This window comes from Vanessa tameamea, chromosome 11 (assembly GCF_037043105.1).
Source record: "Vanessa tameamea isolate UH-Manoa-2023 chromosome 11, ilVanTame1 primary haplotype, whole genome shotgun sequence".
NCBI classification, from domain to species: Eukaryota; Metazoa; Arthropoda; class Insecta; order Lepidoptera; family Nymphalidae; genus Vanessa; species Vanessa tameamea.
Window position 1 is genome coordinate 6,395,946 of NC_087319.1, and position 23,238 is coordinate 6,419,183.

At 30.2% G+C, this 23,238-nt stretch overlaps 2 protein-coding genes across 2 annotated transcripts in view; one reads left to right on the top strand and one right to left on the bottom strand.

The window, feature by feature from the left end:
* The window catches only part of LOC113395166 (uncharacterized), a 399,509-nt gene that overhangs the window by 95,810 nt on the left and 280,461 nt on the right, over positions 1–23,238 (bottom strand). The window lies entirely within an intron of this gene.
* LOC113400821 (uncharacterized) lies at positions 8,836–9,441 on the top strand. Its single transcript, XM_026640491.2, has one exon. The coding sequence runs from the start codon at positions 8,851–8,853 to the stop codon at positions 9,424–9,426; it is 576 nt and encodes a 191-aa protein (XP_026496276.2). The 5' UTR covers positions 8,836–8,850; the 3' UTR covers positions 9,427–9,441.

Here is a 23,238-nt window from a genome sequence, read left to right on the forward strand (position 1 = left end):
ATATCATTCAATATATACAAGTTTTATAATTTAATTTTCTTTACGGCCTAGAATAAGATGAATTTTAAACTGTTTGCTGCTTTTTTGGCTTAAAACCCGTGGCCTTTTGTTAAGATCACGTGTTTCATTTTTCAGTGACAATATCATTCATAATGTATAAAAAAATTAGGTCGCCTTAAAATGGCTAAATAAATGTGAAATACAATGCGCCTGAAACTGCTTGCACAGTAATTATACTTTTAAATCGAATTTCACTCTGATGCGGTGAGATCATATTAAAATTTTAATCTCGTGGCTCGTCTGGTTAATAATTGACTTTACAATGATTCATCACAGTGTCGCTTCGATGTTATACGATAGATGAGTAGACTAAATAATACGGTAGGTTGATTGCAGTTAAAAACGCAGGCTGTTCATTTTTCGTACTTAAATATTTACTCGGTGGGAGGGCTTTGTGCAAGCCCATCTGGATAGATACTACCCACTCATCAGATATTCTGCCGCCAACTAGCAATACTTGGTATTTTTTTGTTTCGGTTTGAAAGGTGAGTGAGCCAGTGTAACTACAGGCGCAAGGGACATCGCATCTCAGTTCCCAATGTTGGTGACGCATTGGTGAAGTAATGGATGGTTAATATTTATTGCATCGCCAATGTCTATGGGCGGTGGTGACCGCTTAACATCAGGTGGCCTATTTGCCGGTGCGCCTACCTATTACTTAAAATATATATATATATATATACTTAAAATATTTCTATACTAGGTTTCTTTATACTTCAAAATAGGTATCTAAGCACCTTTAATTGTTCAGTCATAACAAATTAGTTATTTTAGCACAATGAATTATTATTATTATTAAACATAACCCAGCCCGTTGATTTCAAGTTTGTATCCACGCAAGTGTTTAGTAAGAACTTTTACACATTGGTAAAAGACTATAAATAAATTTATCTAGTTAAAAGTTATATATTTGAAATCATTACAACCTATTTAATTCGTCGTAGTTATATAGTGTAGATATATATAAAAAAAGACTTTTGTAATTAATAGATTTATTAGTTTTGATTTAAATTGAAGAGTAAACGTGAGAAACAGAAGACAGTACATCTTTTGATTCTAATCCGTGTAAATTTATAATTTGCTAGTTTGAGTTATCTTTGTACACTGTGGTCTACGCGGATTTCACCTTATAACTGACCTTATATATTAAATCGATAATTTACGATATGACAGATTTAGACAACATTTCAAACATCTACCTATTAAATATCGTACATATAAATACATAGGTATGATATATTATTAAATTGGTAGACTAGTCTAACTGCCGATTTTAGTCTGTGTTCTACCATATTTTCCTTTACAACAAAATAAAGCTAGAATGTTCAGTTCATTTACCGAACGCCCCGGGACGTCTCCGATGCGATGTTATTATATTGAAATTGTTTACAAGAGAAACTATAAACAGCATATGTTATTTTCAAAAGAAAAGGAAGTTACCTTAAATAAATACTGGCGCTTTGGAATTCGTTCGATTTTTTAAGCGATTTTGTAACTTTCATTCGCCTTTCCTTATGGTAGTATAGGACTTTGTTCAAGCCCGTCTGCGTATGTACCGCCTACTCATTAGATATTCTATCGCTGATTTATTATGTCACAAAAAAAATATTGACGTTACTTGTACGATAGTAATATATTAACGTCCATGATTAAATATGTACGTAGTGAACCGAATAAAGTCGAATACATTATAATTTATAAGATTTCCTTGCCTGCCAAGCACACAATCTCAAACTTATACATTCGACTTCAGGAATTGGCCCTGCTACGGTTTCTGCAGCCGTATGTTGACATTTGAGCAAGCGTATTTAATTTCAATATATTCCTTAGACTTGCTGTATTATTACGTCTTAAAATATTTAATTTTAATATTATTGACAAATGAAATTATTTTTTTGGATTTTTCGACTCCAAAGAAAAAAGAGTTATATAAATTAATGACTTATACCTTTCTATCAAATGACTCATACTAACGAATGATAAATTCATTAACTGAGATAAAACCAATTCGAAATTATAATTAAAATAATTATTCAGTGTATTATTTTTAAGCGTGGATATCTAGCAATAATCAGATAATTTCTTTCCTTTCCTATATAAATAAATAAATATATTAAACAAAGTTATTTAAATACATTATTTAAAAAAAGTCTTATTTCAATGACAGCTCTTTTGGTTAATTCGTTAATAAAGCTAACACAAATATTCATAACATTCAAAAAGTATTCGTTGACATTACCTCCGATATCAGTTAGAATAAACTTTTTAGTTTAATTTTGCTTCAGATAATTAAAACACTACCATTCCAACACAAAGTTTTCAACTTTCCCGTAATAGAAACAATGTTTGTTTTAATTGTTAAGCAAGGTAGTAATTAATTATTTACCCGTTAGTTCGTGAACTTATTCTGTCGCGTCGCATTGCTCTCCCATCGGAATACGGAACGTGAGATAGAGAGGCCATCGATGTGTGCTCACAAATTTGTGTTCTAAATCTGGCTGGCTGTCTGAAATTCATCAGAAACCTAATATAATCATCTTTATTTATTAGAAACAAAAAGTGTAGAAATATATATAGCTAGTTTTAAACAATATTTAAGTTCTTACAGGAAGCAAGACCCATCAATCAAAAATAATATATGTTTATTTTGCTTGTTGCTAATTCTATTACTCTTTGTTGTGTCTAATATTGCTCGCTATTATATAATTTAATAATCCGTAATTTTATTAATTAAGTTCCATGAAGATATGCGTTGATGTATATTTTAAAGGAACTAGTAGTTGATTTAATATGTCTTTAATTTGTTTTATAAAATTAATACTAACACACTATTCAATTGGCCCTGTGTAAATTTATAATAAACCTTTTTTTATTATTATTAACAATTGTTTTTCTGTATATTTAAATGTTAATTGTGAACTTTATTTGTGTGATAAAGATTATAAACATTTAAATTAATATTAAAATTTGTTATAAAATAATGAAACGAAATGTCGCACCGGACAAACTATGCTTTATAACAGTTATATTAATTTTATTTTTTTTAAACAGAAATATCCCCCTATTTGTATAGTATAACGAGTTTTGGAGAAATTATAATATACTTTATAATTAAGGTTAGCGAGAAGAAGTATTAGTTCATAGTATTTTTTTATAAATTATTTATAATGTATAAAAAATTAGATCATGACTATAAATTCATTAAATTCATATTTAAAAAAAAATGTATCAAAATTAATAATTTTTATATTCAATACAAATTCCTTACTCCTCAGTCCTTACAATTATCGTTAATCCGGCGTTGTAGAGATTTGACAAAAACACCAAAAAAAGGCATACGCTGTCCCATTCAAGTTTCCCTAAATTCTATAGTTTATCCCCAAACTGCCCCGTCACAGACGCGTGTCTCGTGATTATCCGATAATGAGGTAATAGGGATAATAGATGTGTCAATCATTACGTAATTAGCAGTTTCGTGCTATTGTTGATTTCATATGAAACTGTAATCTGCTTTCGTCAATGTTATAAAAAACACAAAGCCATTTTTATTTTATTCTTACACTATTAATAAGTAAATGTCAAATAAAATTAGAGAATATTGTTAACATTTTTTGTCACGGCAAGAATATTTGAGAGCAATAATAATACTGATTTAACAAAAAATAAATAAACTACTTAATTTAAAGATTTATTATTTAAATATTAGAACAGCAGTTTTAAAAAAATAGAATGAATTTCTTTAAATGATAAATCAAATACGTTCCATCGTTATAAAAAAAAATATATACAAAACTTATTACGAGTATATGGATATATAAAAAAAGTTAATAATTCTAATTGGAATGAAAAAATATTTCCATTTTAACATCATATTTAGTCCAATACTTTCATAATAACAAGGAATTAATACATTTTTAAGGAAGAAATATTACGTGATTTTAGACAGGAACGATTTATTTTAATCTTTAAATTAAAAATAAATGGATCTTAAAATAAAGAAAGGCGAATACACGAGGTCGGTATCAAAAGAAATAGTACATTCAATAAAACGTAACAAATATTCACTTAAACACAAAAAATACGTACGTTTTACGTGTAACGGGTTAAACAAGCTCATTTATTTTAACTAGTGATGTACGAACCCTAAAGAATCGATATCGAATAATAAAATATAGCTAATGATTTAATCAATATAAATTTGAGTTAGGTATAAAGATATTGTTGTTTTTTTCTATTCTATGTAATTTATTCGGGGTTAAAATGATAGTATGATCTATTCTGGGTGATTATGATTATTATATACTATTACTTGTGATTTTGCTGAATTATTGCATTTACTTTTTTATTTAATAATGTTTATGATAAAAAGTCTATTGATATAGACAAGATATGATAGATTATATAACATAAGGAAAAATATATTTGATTTTTTTTTGTAATATTTTGCAGATTTATATTTATTGGTGTACATTTAATACGGGTTTGTGGCAGTAGAAAGGATTTACCTAGGATGGATAAGGGCTTCATAAATATCTTAAATACAATTCAGAAAAAGAAACAGGTTACGTATACATTTTTAAAACTTTTAAAATAATCATGATTATACTTTATATTATATAGTTATCGTATTAAAATACTTATACATATTGATGAACAAATGTTTTTATACACAACTTAAAATATTGTCTATTTAGAGTATTAAGTGTAAGTGTATTAATTATGAACGAGGAATGGAATTAGATGATTAAATTAGGAATTCGATTTAAGTACGTCCCTATTACTAAATCCGCCAGTAACAGCTTCATTCGTAAAGCGAGAAAAATACTCTTGTTATCCAAACAATCGGCTTAACTCTTGCTGTACCCGCCATTTTTAACAAAACCTTTTCGTCCCTCGTAGGAACTTTTTTGCGATTCATATCACAGTTGTTTGCCAAAAACTCATTTCCACAGAATCACAAACGATGGTTTCCACAGGCTCAATTATACACGAATGTAACTGTATATAGTATGGAACACAAACGCATTTATTTTTCGAATTTATTCCATATGTTTGTTGATTTGATACATATCTGATATAATATTTAATTATTAATAAATACACTGGAACACTAGCCTTGAGCCGAGATGGCCCAGTGGTTAGAACGCGTGCATTTTAACCGATGACTTCGGGTTCAAACCCAGGCAGGCACCACTGAATTTTCATGTGCTTAATTTATGTTTATAATTCATCTCGTGCTCGGCGGTGAAGGACAACATCGTGAGGAAACCTGCATGTGTCTAATTTCAACGAAATTCTGCCACATGTGTATTCACCAACCCGCAGCATGGTAGAATATGCTCCAAACCTTCTCCTCAAAGGGAGAGGAGGCCTTAGCCCAGCAGTGGGAAATTTACAGGCTGCTAATGTAATGTAATGTAAATACACGGGTAATTTTTGCAAGACGGTCTTACTTACGGGTGATTTGATGAAATTTCAGGCCAATCGACAGCAGTGCGTAGACGGTTTAAGAAATCGATATTGTGTTAACTGCAATAACAAGGAATCTAAAGATTTGCCATCCTATTGGATCATGATAGTTTTAACTCACGCTTATATTATCTTAAAGATAAAAGTGTGTACATAGTGTTTATTCACTTCTAAGTAGGATATATAAAAAAATAATTGTTGTTCACTGACATAGTCTGTAATTAAAATGTTGGAAAAGAGTAACTACTGAGTTACTTGCCGGTTCTTCTCAGTAGAATATATTTGCCGAATCGGTGGTAGCTTTAAATTTAATTCAACATTGTAACATGACGATTCAGAAGTGCTTTTATGAGCCTATTTGAATAAAGATTGTTTTGATTTTACTTGATTTTGATTTTGCTTGCACGTTCAGTTGTGCTTCAAGTATTTGAATCTTTTAAATTTAACAAAATATGTTAGTCTTTTTGATCAATAAGCTGTGGAAATTTTGGTTACTATCCACTAAATTTTATTGTTACCGGTAAACAGAAATGTACTTTAAATTTCCAACTAATAAGACATATTGAAGATTATCTGAATAATAATTAACTTCTTCGACTATCTATTGCATAGTTTTAAGTGCAGAACATAAAGATTCGTGCTAACTCAAAATCCGTCCCCGATTCATCGCCTCAAGGGGACCTACTATATACGATATTTCAGTTGTTAAATCCTTACAAATGCATACCGAGCTCGAATCTCCCTGGGGGACGTACAAATACAGAAAGCCATATACGCAACCAGGTTCTCCACTTCATTGTTACATTCAGAGGCGCGCATCCATAGAAGCACTACAACATTGCATGTATGTTAATTACATTAATTACAAGATATTAATTTTATATTATGTATGTAGTTGTATTTGCTTGTCTTAAGACTATTTAAAATGATTAAGAAAGCCGAAAAAATAATTTAAAATCGAAATTTGAGTGAAATTGATGTAAGAAGGATATATATGTATATATTTAGTTGATTTTAATTAGATTATGTCGATGACAAATTACATTTGATTGTGTATAGAAATCAATTTTTTACTTTATCTTAAGTAAATATGAATTCATCAATATAACTTCCTTTTTAGGTATATTCACATAGAAGCTATTGATCGAATAAAAAAAACTTTCTGATAGAGTTATAAGAGTGCCACAGTGATGACTACTTATCATCAGATGTCCTACTTACCAGTCCGCCTACCTATATGACATAAAAAGCCTTGTTTTAATTCTACCACAAACATAAATAAACGAACCGGTAATATCATCAGGCCTATCCAGACCAGTTTGCATAAACCGGTAAGGGATACTTATGCAATCACGATCCTTTTTAATTTGTTTATTATTTCAATTATGAGCACCAGCGGCAGCTCGCATACTGTGAAATTTGAAAAACAGCAATTACGTAATTATTCAACCTCACTGATCTCGTGAGTGTGAAATATTTGTTTAAATATTTCTCCTTCAATAACCTTTAAAAGTTTGGATGGATTGTTTGATTGATGAAATTTGGCATACGCGTTGATTCTCTCGAGGAATGTGACATTGTTGTTTATTTTGTTTACTTGTTGATAGAACTTTGTATAAACCCATCTGGGTAACTAACAGTACTAATACTCTACTACTATACTTAGTATTGATGTGTTTCGAAGGATAGGTGAGCCTGTGTAACTACATACATAACATCTTAGTTCGTGAAGCATTGACAACTTAAGGGACGGTAAATATTGGTATGGTAATACCGTTACCGTTCGGTGGGTCATTTGCCGAATAAACTTGAAAAAAAAATCGTAAAAAAAATACTGTATTTACAAATGACAGCTGGTATATGTCACAAAATATTTTGTTGACTTTGAGTTTGACGAAAGGACGATCAATCTAAAAACCGATTAACAAATATCGAAATCATTAAATTGTAGATTTTTATCAAAAAAATATAATTCATATGTTACATAATTTATATCAGAGCAAATTAAAAATAATTCAGCTGCTATTAAGTGATTAATTAATAAATAATCAGTAATTATTTTGATAAAAATAAATAAAATCTATATACAAATTTCTTTTAATTTTTAGTAATGTTCTTAATTTATAAAGTTTATAATAGCCAGCAACAATTCAATTCAACAAAATATTTTTTCCGTTTATAAGGCTAAAAGCTATTTTCCATAACGATATGACTCTAAGGAGCGGAACAGATACCAATGTGATCCTGTACCATTATTAGAAGTCTAGCAGTTAGCTTATAGAGCCGCAGTAGGGTCAATAAATAAATTATTGCATTTTTTATTAAAACAAAAAAGTTTGGAATATGGCAGTGTTCACATTACCATACTTAAAAAGGACGTAAAGCCGTTGAGCCATGCCTTAACTAGGCATGAGAATGGTGGAAAAAGTGAACACTGGTGATGGGTATATACTTGAGGGATAACATCATCGATGAGATATGCTTCGTTATGTACAAAAAATACATATGTGCCTCATCATATCATATCATTGTACATCGTTTAACAATCCGTCAGTAAGCACCCACATTCCACATGTTATGTACATATGTATTCAGGTCCAAGTCTGAAGGATTAAATGGTGTGCATGTTTGTTATACCCCCCATTCCATTAGGGAAAAAGATAGAATATCTTGCCTTGATGACATTTGATTCACGCCTACAACAAGTCTACAAATTTTTTATTTAACAAATTTATAGGTCGTTAAAAACTTTTCACGCAATGCATCGGGTCGTCCATCGTAGTTGGGATACCTTACTTCATTTTACATTTTTTTACATTAGCAGCCTGTCAATTTCCCACTGCTGGGCTAAGGCCTCCTCTCCCTTTGAGGAGAAGATTTGGAGCATATTCCACCACGCTGCTCCAATGCGGGTAAGTGGAATACACATGTGGCAGAATTTCGTTGAAATTAGACACATGCAGGTTTCCTCACGATGTTTTCCTTCATCGCCGTGCACGAAATGAATTATAAACACAAATTAAGCACATGAAAATTCAGTGGTGCCTGCCTGGGTTTGAACCCGAAATCATCGGTTAAAATGCACGCGTTCTAACCACTGGGCCATCTCGGCTCTCATATTAAAAAATCGTACTACAAATACTTATTTTGCCCGCACAAAGTCGAGACTAATAGCTTGTATGGTCATTATTATCAACTTAGACTAATATATTACGTAATTACTCAGCAATAAATTCTTGCTTATCATGATTGCGACTATAAATATAAGGGTGCCAACAGTAAGATTATATTGAGAATCAAGTATTTACTGTGAAATTGAGGATGGCTTGTTTCTTGTCTTTAATACTTGTATTAGCGATATTTGGAAACGTGATCGCTTTGACTGAGGTGGAGCAAGCGTGCATTAATAGATATTCTGAGCCTTTTGACAACAATTTTCTAATTGGAACTTGGTATGATGTTTACAAATTTGCAATTTTCTTGAACTTGGTGCCTTCAAGTTCATGTACTAAGACAGTGATGACGAAGGCGTCGCCTTCTGATGTCCAGAGATATGTGGACGCTTACAAATCGAAGAACCCATATTCCTTTGATGATAATCCAATCTTATTGGACCGACATAATGGAAATTATAAAAGTATGATAATGGGCCATAACCAAGTGAAATTTCTCATATACGATCCAGAATCCGTTTTTTTCTCGGAAGACAGTTATGAGGCAAGAGTATATACGAAAGTGAACGATGATTATATGTTATTCCATAAATGTTCATTACGTGGTCATCAGAAATGGTTGATGTCGAGAAAGAACAGCACGACTATTGAAGAATTAGATGCAGTGCTCAAGTCTATACAGTCTGAAATAAGAAACCTTGAAACCCAAAGATATTGTGCTTAACTAAGTGATGTGATTGTGTTTAAATTGAAATTGATTGGCTAATAAAATGTTTTAATTAAATTGTTTTTATTATTTTAATAATTAAATTGAGGCTCAACTGGGCGATACCTTTGTCACTACTGCTATAAAAAAAATCAAATTTAAACAAAATGATAATTGATTTTCATCTTTGACATGACGTGTGTTGTCATTGGTAGTATAAACGTAATCAAGTCTATACAGTCTGAATTAAGAAATCTGGAATCCCAGAGATTGTGTGCTTAATTATATTTATTTATATTTATTTATTATTTATATTAATTGACTATTAAATGTTTCAATTAGATTATTATAATTATAAGTGTTTTTGTCTAAAATGTTTTAATTAAATTGTTTTTATTATTTTAATAATTAAATTGAGGCTCAACTGGGCGATACCTTTGTCACTACTGCTATAAAAAAAATCAAATTTAAACAAAATGATAATTGATTTTCATCTTTGACATGACGTGTGTTGTCATTGGTAGTATAAACGTAATCAAGTCTATACAGTCTGAATTAAGAAATCTGGAATCCCAGAGATTGTGTGCTTAATTATATTTATTTATATTTATTTATTATTTATATTAATTGACTATTAAATGTTTCAATTAGATTATTATAATTATAAGTGTTTTTGTCATAATTAATAAGCTCATAAATTTGAATAAGTGAAACAAAACTTTTACGAAAATAACGCAGACAAAGGAGTATGAAGTGAAGAATATTAAGTTTATATGGAATAGAAATGCCGAAAGCTATTTTTTATACATAACATGTTCGTCAATAGTTTCGAAACAAAAAAATAATGTTGACATACAGAGGAGATAAGGGTACTTTTTTTTTCTATGCCTATATATGAATATATTTATTACATTCAATGATAACCAAGACTTCTTTTCTAAATACTCTTATACATAATGTTAATTGCTGTAATAATAAAAAAGCGGCCAAGTGCGAGTCGGACTCGCCCATGAAGGGTTCCGTAGCAGCAAATAACAATATTTATGTAAAATAAAATTATCAAATTTTGGATGGAAGTTTGCATGATAATGTATATCATATATTATTTTTAGTTTTATCATTTTCTTACTTTAGAAGTTACGGGGGGGACAAACATTTTACCACTTTGAAAGTGTCTCTAGCGCAAACTATTCTGTTTAGAAATGATATTAGAAACCTCATTATCATTTTTGAAGACCTATCCATAGATAACTCAAACGAATGGGTTCGATGAAAAAAAAATTTGAGTTTCAGTTCTAAGTATTTGGAACCCCAAATTTATTGCTTTTTTTTCTATTTTTTGCGAAAATCTTAATGCGGTTCACAGAATACATCTACTTACCAAGTTTCAACAGTATAGTTCTTATAGTTTCTTTAGTTGCTGTGACATAGGACGGAAAAACAGACAGACAGACAGACATGACGAATCTATAAGGGTTCCGTTTTTTGCCTTTTGGCTACGGAACCCTAAAAACACTATTATTATATTCTTACAGGCAAATATAAATATTATGTCAACTTTGGCACATATACTCTACTCTAGTTATGGAACTGGACATTAGCTTGATATCATTACTACGTAATGATACAATATGATTAAACGTCGTTCGTAATGTAAATATTCATTAATTTGCCTCGAGAATAAGGTGTTTAAAATCACAATAAGGTAACTCACAGAAATCAGAGGAACTTACTTGTGATATTTGGTAATCATTGGATGCAGTTGGTGTATTTTAATTTATAAATGTACAATGCACCTAATAAAAATTTTGTTTTTTGATAAAAATCAATCGCCGTCGAAATTATGTTAAAGTGTCGTTATTTTTTAATAATAGTAATTCATTTTTAAACTGTAGAAAATGTTTAAATAATTGTAATGGTATTATTAAAATGAAAAGTAGTGTTTTGCATATTTCATAATTAGTAAAAAAAAATAATTTATTAAACACCAGTGATAGTGTTGAGTCGAAGATCGGTTGACTGCAACGCAAAAGTTTGATCCTACGGCACGTACCTCCTTCGTTATGTACTGTTAATTCGTCTCAGTAAATGTTACTGCCATTAACCTGCATTGCGTTGTGGACTATGGCCTACATCTCTTTATGCTTAAAAATGCCAATACACAGCCCAAAAAACCTTCACACGGAACAAAGTAATTCTCACGGTACAGCCTAAATATTTGTGTTTACATTTATATAAATGACAAACTAAAGGAATACTGCTTGGGCTCCTACTATTTTTCTACCATTATCTGTGGGATTTCCAAAATCTCCTAAAATGATTACATTTTCTCACTTTTTAATCACACAATACAATTCCAAATCAAGGAATTTGTACATAATCCACAAAAATAAAAAATTGGAACAATTGGAGATCAAGACATCCTCAATTTTACTAATTTAGAGGGAATAAAAATGTATCCTTTTGTGGTTTGTTGTGTTTGTTGGTTTGTAGTGGTTTGTTCTTACTTCAAATAAAGGCATATTTTACGTGAGTTTTTACTCTGTCGTAAGATATTAACTAAAAGTATCATGCCAGTTCATTACGTCCTTTAAGACGTTTAAAAGAAACCAGGTCTTTCTCATTTTCTTATGTTTTGAAACTTTTCTCAAAACGTACAAGTATTAAAGGAAATACGATAAAAGATAGTGAAAATGTTAGACGTAAGTAACTTTGAAGTGCCAAGTAATGTTAAGAGAAATGCTTTATTGGACTTGTGTCTAACAAAATGCACAATATTGAACCTTAAGTTGAAGGGTTGTGGGTTGAAAAGTTGAAATATGAGTGCTGAGGTTTATTTTATTTACATTTATTTAGATATGCCTATTTCTATTTTGAAGCGCTTATTTACATTATTATTATTTAGAGTTATGTTTATTGTTTAGACTAGACGCCTTAATCGACTTAGATAAATCGAATGTCAATAGACAAATCATATTTATATTTATTTAACATTCCACTGAAGATAAGGCACTGGCTTATGTTCTAGGTCATTCTAGTACTAAAGTTAATGTAAAAATATATCGCAAATTTTAGATCCCTTGCGAATTTTTTTATACAAAAAATCTTCTGAGACTAAATGAGGTGGAATGGGTCATGGCACGAAACATCAATCATTGTCAAGTGACGACACTCAACGAGATTACAGAACGCGTCTATTTATTACAAACATTGATAAATTAAATCATAAATATATATTTTTTTTAAATTGTTATTTATTGTACGGGTATAGGCTGGCGAGCGAACAAGTACTTCAAATCGTCATTGCACTGACAACTATTGCGTCAAATGGTAATAGTAGTGTATTTTATAAAAATAATTATTAATGTTTGTATGTTTGCCCCCCTGTGTGTTTTGATTGTGATAAAAATTTGATGGATTCATTTACATACGCCCAAGAAAGATACTGACCCAAAAAAATCTTTGTATGATTGTATTTCAATAAAAACGTTTATGTAGTAAGTACCTTATTTAAACCTAAATAATTTTAAATCATTTTTTATTATTAATTATCAGGTTAGTCTACCATTTCAAAGTCATAACGTATTTAATTAAATAATTTATAGGTACTTATTTATAATTGTTAATGAAGTTTTTATTTGCTAGTCTTTAAATTTTTGGTAGCCCAATCATAATCACCTCATCATAACATAATTTTTCTAAATTTGAAAATAATATTTTTTGTGCTGGTCGATTCGTATACGCAACACACTTTTTATGAAAAAAAATATATAAATATTTAGCTTACCATAAAATTAAGTTTTAAGTCCGAGCTATTGATTTTAACATCAAGACTATTACTGTTTTTTAAATTCCTTACGTTTTCCCTCACACCTAATTAAATTAAATTAAATTTTTAAAAATCTTTTTACATGTATATAAATAACTGAACTTGTCTCTCCTCTTTATCATTTTATAACATCATAAAGTATATCCAATAAATTCTGCACCGTTATATAAATATTTCGTATTTTCTCCCGAAGTTTTCAATGAAAACATTCTCGAATAATGCTCTAGAACGCTTGACTAGTTTCCGAGTCTACTTAGAAACTTATAAAAACTTTAAACCTTCGACTTTCTTAGAAAACTGTTTAACAGCTCCTCCAAGTTTATAATATACACGAGAGGAAAAATTAAGATAATATTTTCATTTTCAAATATGACTTTTACTTGTGTTATGTGTTGTTAAGTTCGGAAATAATCTTTCACTGATATTATATAAAACATACACGCTCGGATATACATAACACACATACTCACATCTCATATACATAATACACGCATATAAAGGTTTTTGATTATAAGAGCATTTGTATGTTTTCGTTAATAACGTATCAAACCATTTCGATAAAACTTCCCCTAAGTTTTGTTTATTCAAATTGGTAGTTGATTAAAATTCAACAACATATAAAAGTGTTTTTTATGTTTAATTGAATTCATATTGTATTGATTTTTTGCTACTGTTTATATGGCTAAATATAGACGCAAAGTAAGCTAGCAGAATATGACTTCAATCATATTTAAATCTACCTAAATTGTAGACTGATAATAATATTAACACGTCAAAATGCATTACAGACTTCAAATATGTAGGTATAGTTATTTGGTTGAATATAAAGCGTCTGGATAAATTCTTCTGAAATATAAAAAAATGTTGGTCTATTCGTATAGACAATATAGACAAGAAGAGCGACAATCGTATAATAAGATATAAAATGTGCAATTAATAAACGAGGAAACGTTTTTTTGTAAAGATTTCCTACTAAACCAATATACATTGAAACTCATACAAGAAGATTTAGCACGTTTCGGAGAAGGTTTTAGTATTCGATATTATATATGTCGCTGCGCTCCGTCAGGCCATTGAATTGTCAAGTGTGTGTTTTATGTTCCTATTGTATAGTATATAAAGTATATGTAAGTTGTAATATTGTATAAATCAATTTTACAGGATAAATTAAAACGTATTTACATAAGAACTATTAAGATATCCTAAGTCCTTAACTATATACAAATAATTATAAATAGTTACTGTATAAATCATAACTACGTGGAATGGTGGCAAGAATACTAGCAGCATCTCCCTTTTTGTATCGAAATACGGATCCTCAAAAATGAACCAGCCCTCCTGTCACTGGTGATGTCAATAAGGCGAGGTATTATACTTTTAATAAAGCTTTTTACACTCCTACTCCAAGGTCCAAAAAAAGTTATTATATACGTAATGATATATTTTGTATGTGTTGCAAATTCAACAAAAGTTCCTGCCAAAAGTAAAAGTAATTTTTGATTTATGTGATATAGGAGGACGGGCAAATGAACCGCCAGATGGTAAGAAATATTTACCATTCCTTACATCGCCAATGCGCCTGCAACCTTGGGAACAAAGAAATTATGTCTCTTGTGCTCTCAATACACAACAAACTGTCTCGTATTTTTCCGAATCTTCACTTGTCAGTGGAATCGCTGCTAAATTTATATTTAATTCAATTTAAATGCCGATTTAAAAGTCTACAATCTACTCCCTAGTGTTGTCAACTGACATTAAATATGTTTTCGATTTTGTTATATTCTTATTTTTTGTTTTTTAACCTTTTATTATAAATTGAGCCTCTAACATACTCAATATTGGAAATCTGACCTACATCTGAAGAGGGTCGACGGACGTTAGAGTATCGACACTGTGACCCCGTGACCAAAGTGTTCATCTGTCTTCGCTCGATTTTTGCAGCAATTTATACGACGATATTAATTAATATAATACTACAGCGTATTAAATTAAATCTAAATTTAGAATAATCAATTAAGTATGAATTTTATGGTCTATATTTGTCATGGAATTAATGAAATGAATTTACAATAAAATACAATAAATATTACATTTATACAATATAATAAAATGATTATCAAATATCACCTTGTTGATATCTCACTGCTAAGCATCGGCCTCCTGCCCTTTGGAGAAGGTTAAGAGTTTATTTATCGGCTCTGTTGTTGCGGTTCAGTGGATACACATGGCTGCCTCGTGGGTCTAGTGGCACGATAAGACCTTCGATTCTGAGGGTTCTAACCCCAGGTCAAGCTGATATAAAATTTATTGGGTACTTCTGTCAATCGAATATTCTCTGTAGCAACCCGAAGTCTGGAACTTGAAAGTGGTTAAACTGCCGTGCTTCGAAACTTAACTCCTCCAAATGTGTCGGATTTGCCATCCCATCAGATTATATGAACTAGAACACACCTGTTATTGCGCACACAATACTGCTCTATTATATGTTCAGTGTCAGCCGCTGCGGCTAATTTGGTTAGGAGAATATGATCATCATCATCATCACAAATGCGGTAGATATTCATGAGACATCAGATATCTCCACGATTTTAAGATGAATAAAGTACATAAAAATTCAGATGTGCTGTCTGGGCCTAAAGTCGCAATGTTTACTTAAGAGTCACGTGTTCTAGCCACTTGGCTATTTCGAATCTCTTACAATATTCCGATGAAAAATTTTAAAGTTTTATTTGCATACGGATAATACGTTAAAGCAGAAAATCAATATTGAAGTGTACAGACCTGTTTTGTTTGAGTACGTTGAAATAATTAACGTACAACGTCAATCAGAAAGCTGATAATGGAAAAAGATTTTAAGCCGCAAAAATTAACAGGTGGTGGGGCGTTAAAATCTCAATATATTAAAATGGTGTAATAACCTAAAAGTATTATTTGTATTACAACAACTTAGTTTAAAGTAATACATAGGACTTAAATTCGGGCTAAACTCTAATCTAACCCATTGCATGGGTTTTAGCAATTGAGAATCCCTTAACACCATCGTGGGGGGCCACGATCTCTATATCTTTCGAAGATTTCTCGTGCAAAAAACTGTGTTTTAACATAATGCAACGTAAAAATATTTACAACCGACAGGCTGAAATTCCTTTTGAAGATTTTTTTTACTAGTGGTTCGGTACCTCGCCTGATGAATTATTGACATTCTTAAAGTTAATGGTACTGATTGGTACGTTTATACAACTGTTTCAATTAGTTAGTTGTTACATCACCTCCGGTTGCAGTGGCTCTAAATCACAGTTGGACTTGGTCTAATCTAGCTTCCATGCCAGAAACCACATAGCAAATTCTTTAATCTGGAATACAAAGTTTAAGCTTCAGTCACTGTAATCTGTGTCGCTAATAATATAAATTCCTCAACTAAAATACTTAGTGCAGGAATTTCTAATTTCAGTATGTATTTAAGAAATTATTAATTTCACGAATATAAATTGTTTCGACAACATTTATTAACAACGGAGCTTTGAGGACGTGACAAGAGGTGGTTGATAGTCTGGCTTTAACTAATAAATATGTAGCTACATATTTGTATTATACTATTTTATTTTCCCTTTCAATGAAGCGTAAAGCTTGTTCTAGGAATGGGAACGACATCAGCCTCAGGGGCACAAATGAATCTACGACTTTTCGTAGGTCATAGAAATCAGTCCCATTTCCAGTCTACCTAAATTTTATAAATAAAAATATATTTATATTACCCCATACCGAGAAATCGATATATAATATAATTGTAAGAAGTTTTTTACTATTATTTTGTATACAAAACCGAGAACTCTGTTAATAAAATTAATCTCAAGTTATGCTGCCAATATAATTTATTTATAGTATAACCTTTATTGCTACGGTTCAGTGCCCTGATAACATTTTAGTCGTCTTGTTAAAATCAATGACAGGAGTAATTATAATTTTAAATAATATCTATAGCGGATAATTAATGTAATATATTAAATTATATTTATGACGTAAGTATCAAGATTGATCTATACTAACTTTAATTAAATACTTAATGAAAATAAAATATAAATTCCTTTTATATAACTTTTTGTCATTTTCAGAAATTATTAGATTATTTTAAGGAAAATCTCTAAATATTTAAGGTATATTGGATGAGAAGAAAGAAGAAGTCGTTATAACGGATTTATACTATAAGAGCTATTCTGCTGTCGAAAGAAAGAAGTTTTTTGTAATATTTAGTGATAATGAGTTGGTATTTTAGTCTTGGTTTTTAATTCAGATTTGCTTTCCCACGGATTATGATGTCTAGGAAATAGTGATTGCGCGCACACACTTGTAAACTGTAATAGTATCATTTAAAAATGGCTGCCATGGACAAAATGGGTCAGGAGAACATCATTATGATTAAGATGTTACCTTTGTCTATGAAACTAATATGTAAATGTACTACCTATTTAGTTTAAAACATGCAATTCAATATTTGTATCAGACAGGTTCTGAATTAAGGGAGGGCCAATTTAAACTAATTTAAGGAAAGGCCAGGCCAATCCAATCCATACAGCCCCAAGTCGTCCACAAGATAGAGGACCCCAAAATAATGATAAAAATTATATTTATGTAAAATAAGAAAAGTAAAATTTAACAATTGTAAGTGTTATTTTTTATTAAATTTAAGTTTGTTAAAATATAAAGTTATATACAATATTATTATTAACTCTAATTTCTAGTTCGATTACATTTGGAAAATTATTAGAGACCCACACTACATACACAAATATACGACACATTATATTTTATTTTATTTTTTATTTATTGTATATTTGAAACAAATCACTTCTTCATAATTTTAAAATGTTATAACTTTTAAATCTTGTCAAATTATCTATATCCAAGTTGAAGCAACTTATCAGCAAAATCCATAAAAGCCTTATTCTTATGGCGTGATGTGATTTTGAACTTTTATTCTGCAGCGTATATCGATACAGAATATTGTCATCAAACAATGAAACATTTTTGTGAAAAAACCGTTTCATCGCAACTAGAGGTTAAGCTCTTGGAATAATATCAGTAATTATTACCAAATAACCATAATTTATAGCAAGATGTGTTTTACGAAAATTTTCCGAAGTTATGAACAAAACTCAATCCCAACCATCTTGGCTTAAAATACCAGAGTAAGTAATAATAATATTATTAACATAAATACTAATACTAGCTCATTTTTATGATAAAGTATTCAATTATTTTAAAATGATAGATATAAATAACTAAAAAATTAGGAAGTACTGCTAGTGTGGAGATCGTTGGACTGAAACGCAGAAGTATAATCACACGGCAGCTATCATAAACACACAACAGAATATATTGATATTAAAATATTTACGGCACGGATTTACTACTATGTTTTAGTAATAATTCTTATTAGATGCCAGAGGTTACTAGGATAATCTGACTTATACGAATAAACCGTTCTTGATCTGATTTATTGCCAAAGTTGTTTTAAGGCTGAATTTAAAAAATAGCATATTTTCTTGAAAACTCTATTTCTTATTTATTTGAACGCGATTTTTTTTATATATTTGATGTTTATTTACAAATTTTAATTATATGATAAAAAAATTGTTCACTGGTCTAAAATGTTAACACATTACCAAATAATCTGTCAATTTGCGGCCAACCTAGCTGATCTTATAATATGTTATGTGTCTATTCTTGTAATACTAACTCACACTTTAAACCAGACGCCATTTCATTAATGAAACTATTGATGTTATAATATTGTTACGAACAATTTACATTACAAACTATTGATGTTTGGCGTTAGAATAACTGATGAGAGGGTGGAACCACCCGAGAGGGCCTGCACATAACTTTAGTGTCGGTAATGTACATAGTATATCAACTGATGCAAGTTATATTATGACCTTGGATTTATACGTAATCACGTCAATCTCTTATATTTGCTACTCTCTGACACATGCATGATTTACTTTAGTATATTTATATCATTATAACAAAAAATGAGTAAGTATGCGTTGGATTTTCACCTCTGTAGTTGTTATTCTAAATCGAATAATCTTGAAAAGAGCTGGAACGGACATTCGAAAATTCAATTGAAATACTTAGTACATTTCAAAGCGACTTCAGCGCAGCCATTTAGATATTGTTGACGAAATAAATAAATAGCAGGGACATTTTAAAATAGAATAGATGAAAATGTCATTCAAGTTATTTAATATATTAAAAACATACCTATCCTGACAGTATTTGGCTGTCCCGAAATACGCAGTAAAATAGTACAATAACTGGTCATACGTCAATATATTTGATCTATATATATGAAATTGCTGTTTTATATACATTATTCGATGTTTTGGCTATTATTGTTCATACACTTCTGCTATTTTAATGGAAGCTCAATTGTACCTCGGTTAGAAGAAATCCTGGGGATGGGATTTGATAAACTTTTTAAAGGCATCTCACCAGATGTAAATTTTTTCGGTATAAAGAGTTATCCAAATTTCGAAATAATAGAAATAAGTTGGCTAAAGCTCCAGTGAGTACGCTGGGTGACGGAGAGTTTGCAGTTGTTACTTCTGTAGTTTGAGACAGTCAGTTTTGCAGTGTGTGGAGGAATACTGTCGTGAAAAAGAAGTAGTCTGCAGCAATTTTAGTCAAGTCACGGTTGACTAGCAATGAAATTATCACCAATCACTTTATAGTATACCTCTGCAGGACTCAAGGAGCTGTAATGAACAAGGTATAGGTCGTCTTTTGTTCAAAATGAATTTGAATTTGGAATCGTAAATAGTAAGAATCTTGTGGATATTCACGCTTGTTAGTTTTTAAAATTGGCAATTTCATAATTCATCGGTAAGATAATTAGCGGGGTATAATTTATCGTTTACTAAATAGCAAATTATAGGTATTATGATCCATATTTTGCTGGGCTTTTGAAGTGCTTATGTATTGAACGTAAATACTAGTACAATGCATTAGGTTTACCTTGATTTTGACCCGAGTAACAGTTCAATGTGTTTAATTATGCATGTCTCAGGCGAAACAAAGTTGAAGCGTATAAATTCCTGTTTACGGACCTACGTATTATAACGCGATTTGGAGTTCTGTATCATAACTTATTCAAGAGGTTGAATATACGCGTTGGTACGAGTAATATTTATTTTCATAATTTGTTTGTAAATATACTTTTATAAATTTGGCCGTATTTTAATTTTATTTTTTATATTAAATTATATTTGTATCAAAAAACGAGCGATTAAATTGTTTTCCAACTTTATTAAAATATTGTTTACTCACCCTTAGTAAAGTCATAAAATTGACTATATCAAATATTTTTGGCAGAAGCGTACAAGCTACATCAATTTACGTATTATTTTCGTACTTTACGAATACGAATAAAACACAATCCAATTCTTTTAAAAAAATTCTTACATTCGTTTCTACTGACAAATAATCTTCTATAATTTTATTCTTGGTCTTTATCAAATACTTTTAGCTCCAGAAACTTTTGGAAGACTATTTTATATAACGTGTAAGTAACTCTGGAGTATCAGCTGCTTTTCGATAATAAATAGATTGAATCATATAATACATAATTTTTAAAGGTCCAAATTGAATAAGGGATGTCTTGGCATATAAAAGTTTGAACGATAACCCTCGGGCAAGTTTAACACTCACTTCCAGGGATAAATTGGAAACTTAGTAATGTATAAGTGAAATGGTCAAATCACTCAAATCTTTAGTTATGTAGTTTAGAAGATTGTGTACACTGGAATTAGTAACAGTTCACTATTTGATTAGACAATTTTTAACAATAATATTATTTAATAATAACGTATAAAGACATGCATATATCACAGTAAGTCAGAATCAATATTTCACAAGTGAGATATGAAGTGAGTCGTTACAGAACATCAATGTACTATCAGTAAAATCTTTTCAACGTTTAAAAAAATGACCAGTTTCTATCTGACTGATTTCAATATCAGAATATGAAATGAAAATGAAAAATATAGTTTAATAACTGAAAATATACCAAAAATTGTAGAGTCAACTCTTTGAGGGCGTATCGTGTATTCAAGAGTACAGTGCTACATTTATATTTTAAAATCGCTCTTATAGTATAACTGTAAGGACTATTTTCGTATATTTTTTAGTTTTATGCCTATCGTACACTCGACTCTGTCGAACGCGGGACTTTAAAGTTTAATATCGTCGCATAGAGGAGGTAGCTATTCTTGGAACGATATATCACGTGTTTTTATTATACAAAGCAATAAGTAGATATTTGTATTTATTAGTTTGTTTATTGCGAAATAAAATCAATCACAAATCAAATAACTGGATAAAAATAGAAATCCTTTTCTCCTTTAATCTTTCGGTTTATTTTAGTGTAGACTGAAAGTATTTTCACCGTTTTCAATAAATATAACAAGCTCTTAAATATATAACAATATTATGCTCACAGAATTCAGATTTTTATAGATTCAATAGCATTTACGAATTTCGAACGTTTATTTGATGCAGCTAATATACAAGTACGAAAGTACAGTAGAGTGTATATAAGTGTACTCTCTGTTGCCTCACATTTATAATCCCATGACACCGCGAATCCGACACAACCGCAGATTTTTATAGTTTTAAGTTTCCTTAGTAAACTACTCCATGCACCTTATGAACCTTACTTCCAACTTCCAACATCCAAATCAGGGCTTGCTTCTTAGAATTTTGTGTCAGAAAAACTAAATTATATTAATAGGTACAAACTGGATTTGAATCCAACTTCTCGGGAACTAAAGCCTTATAAAAAAGGCACTAGACCAATAGGGTCTCATCGTGTAAACATTCACTTCTTTGCTATTTTATAAAGACTAGAGCAAATTTTATTACAACATCACACCTTAATAACATTTCATTTTTTCTCGAATCGATATTGAGTTTACTGCGAACGTGTTTTATCAATGATCCGTTTCTATTAAATTAAATAAAGGTGAGATCACATCTTCAAAGAAACTTCCATCTTTAATATAACGCGAAGCTCACCGTAGCTAATAAAACGGTGTCGTTAGGTTAAAGTTAAGTAAATTTTTGAACATTCATCAAATCAATAATAGATTTAATTTGCTAAATACGTTTGTTTATGGTTTTGTTATATTTATATTTTAGCTTATTATAAAAGAACACCAATAAAATGTCATTTAATGTAAGCACCTTTAGGTTACTAAGAACATACGCTCAATAATTACTTTAGATTTGTTCTTGTGAAATTCAGAAAATGACGTTAACAAATTATTTTTCAAGGAAAATTACATTTCCGACTCCATCGATTTCGTTGTTCTTTTGATATATGTTATTAATATGTTGTTGTTATATACGATTATATATATATAGAAAATGAATTGTGATATCAACTTTTAATATTATGTTTTGCACGTACATTGTTACGTAATTTTTATTTTATTAATAATTTTATGATATTATAGATATTATTTCAAACCTTCCTTTTATGAAATATATTATTCCTTTGATATATATTTTATTTCAACGGGGTATTTGTTTTTAATATTTTGAAGGTATGCGTTTCCTTTTTTATGTTTAATTTATCATCGGTGTGATACATAAATGCAATGAATTCAAAACATCGTTTCTGGCAATCGAAATAATCAATAAAACACTCTCAGTGAGCGTTCAGACAGGAAACAAAATAAAGAAACGAAATGCCTTCTGAATATTGTATTTATTCGAAAAATTATAAGATAGGCGGGCCAGGGGTGGGGTGAGTCGTGCTATAATGGCGAGGGGGCAATCGAGAGGCAGAGGTGGGATATGAGATGCAAAACAAGAGATTACATTTATACGTCACGACACCTAAACTTACGTATTCAAAGACAGTAGTATGTACTGAGTTTGCTTAGTATGTAGTAGATAATTGACTGCCTTGATGGTATATTGGCTATATATAGGGCCAC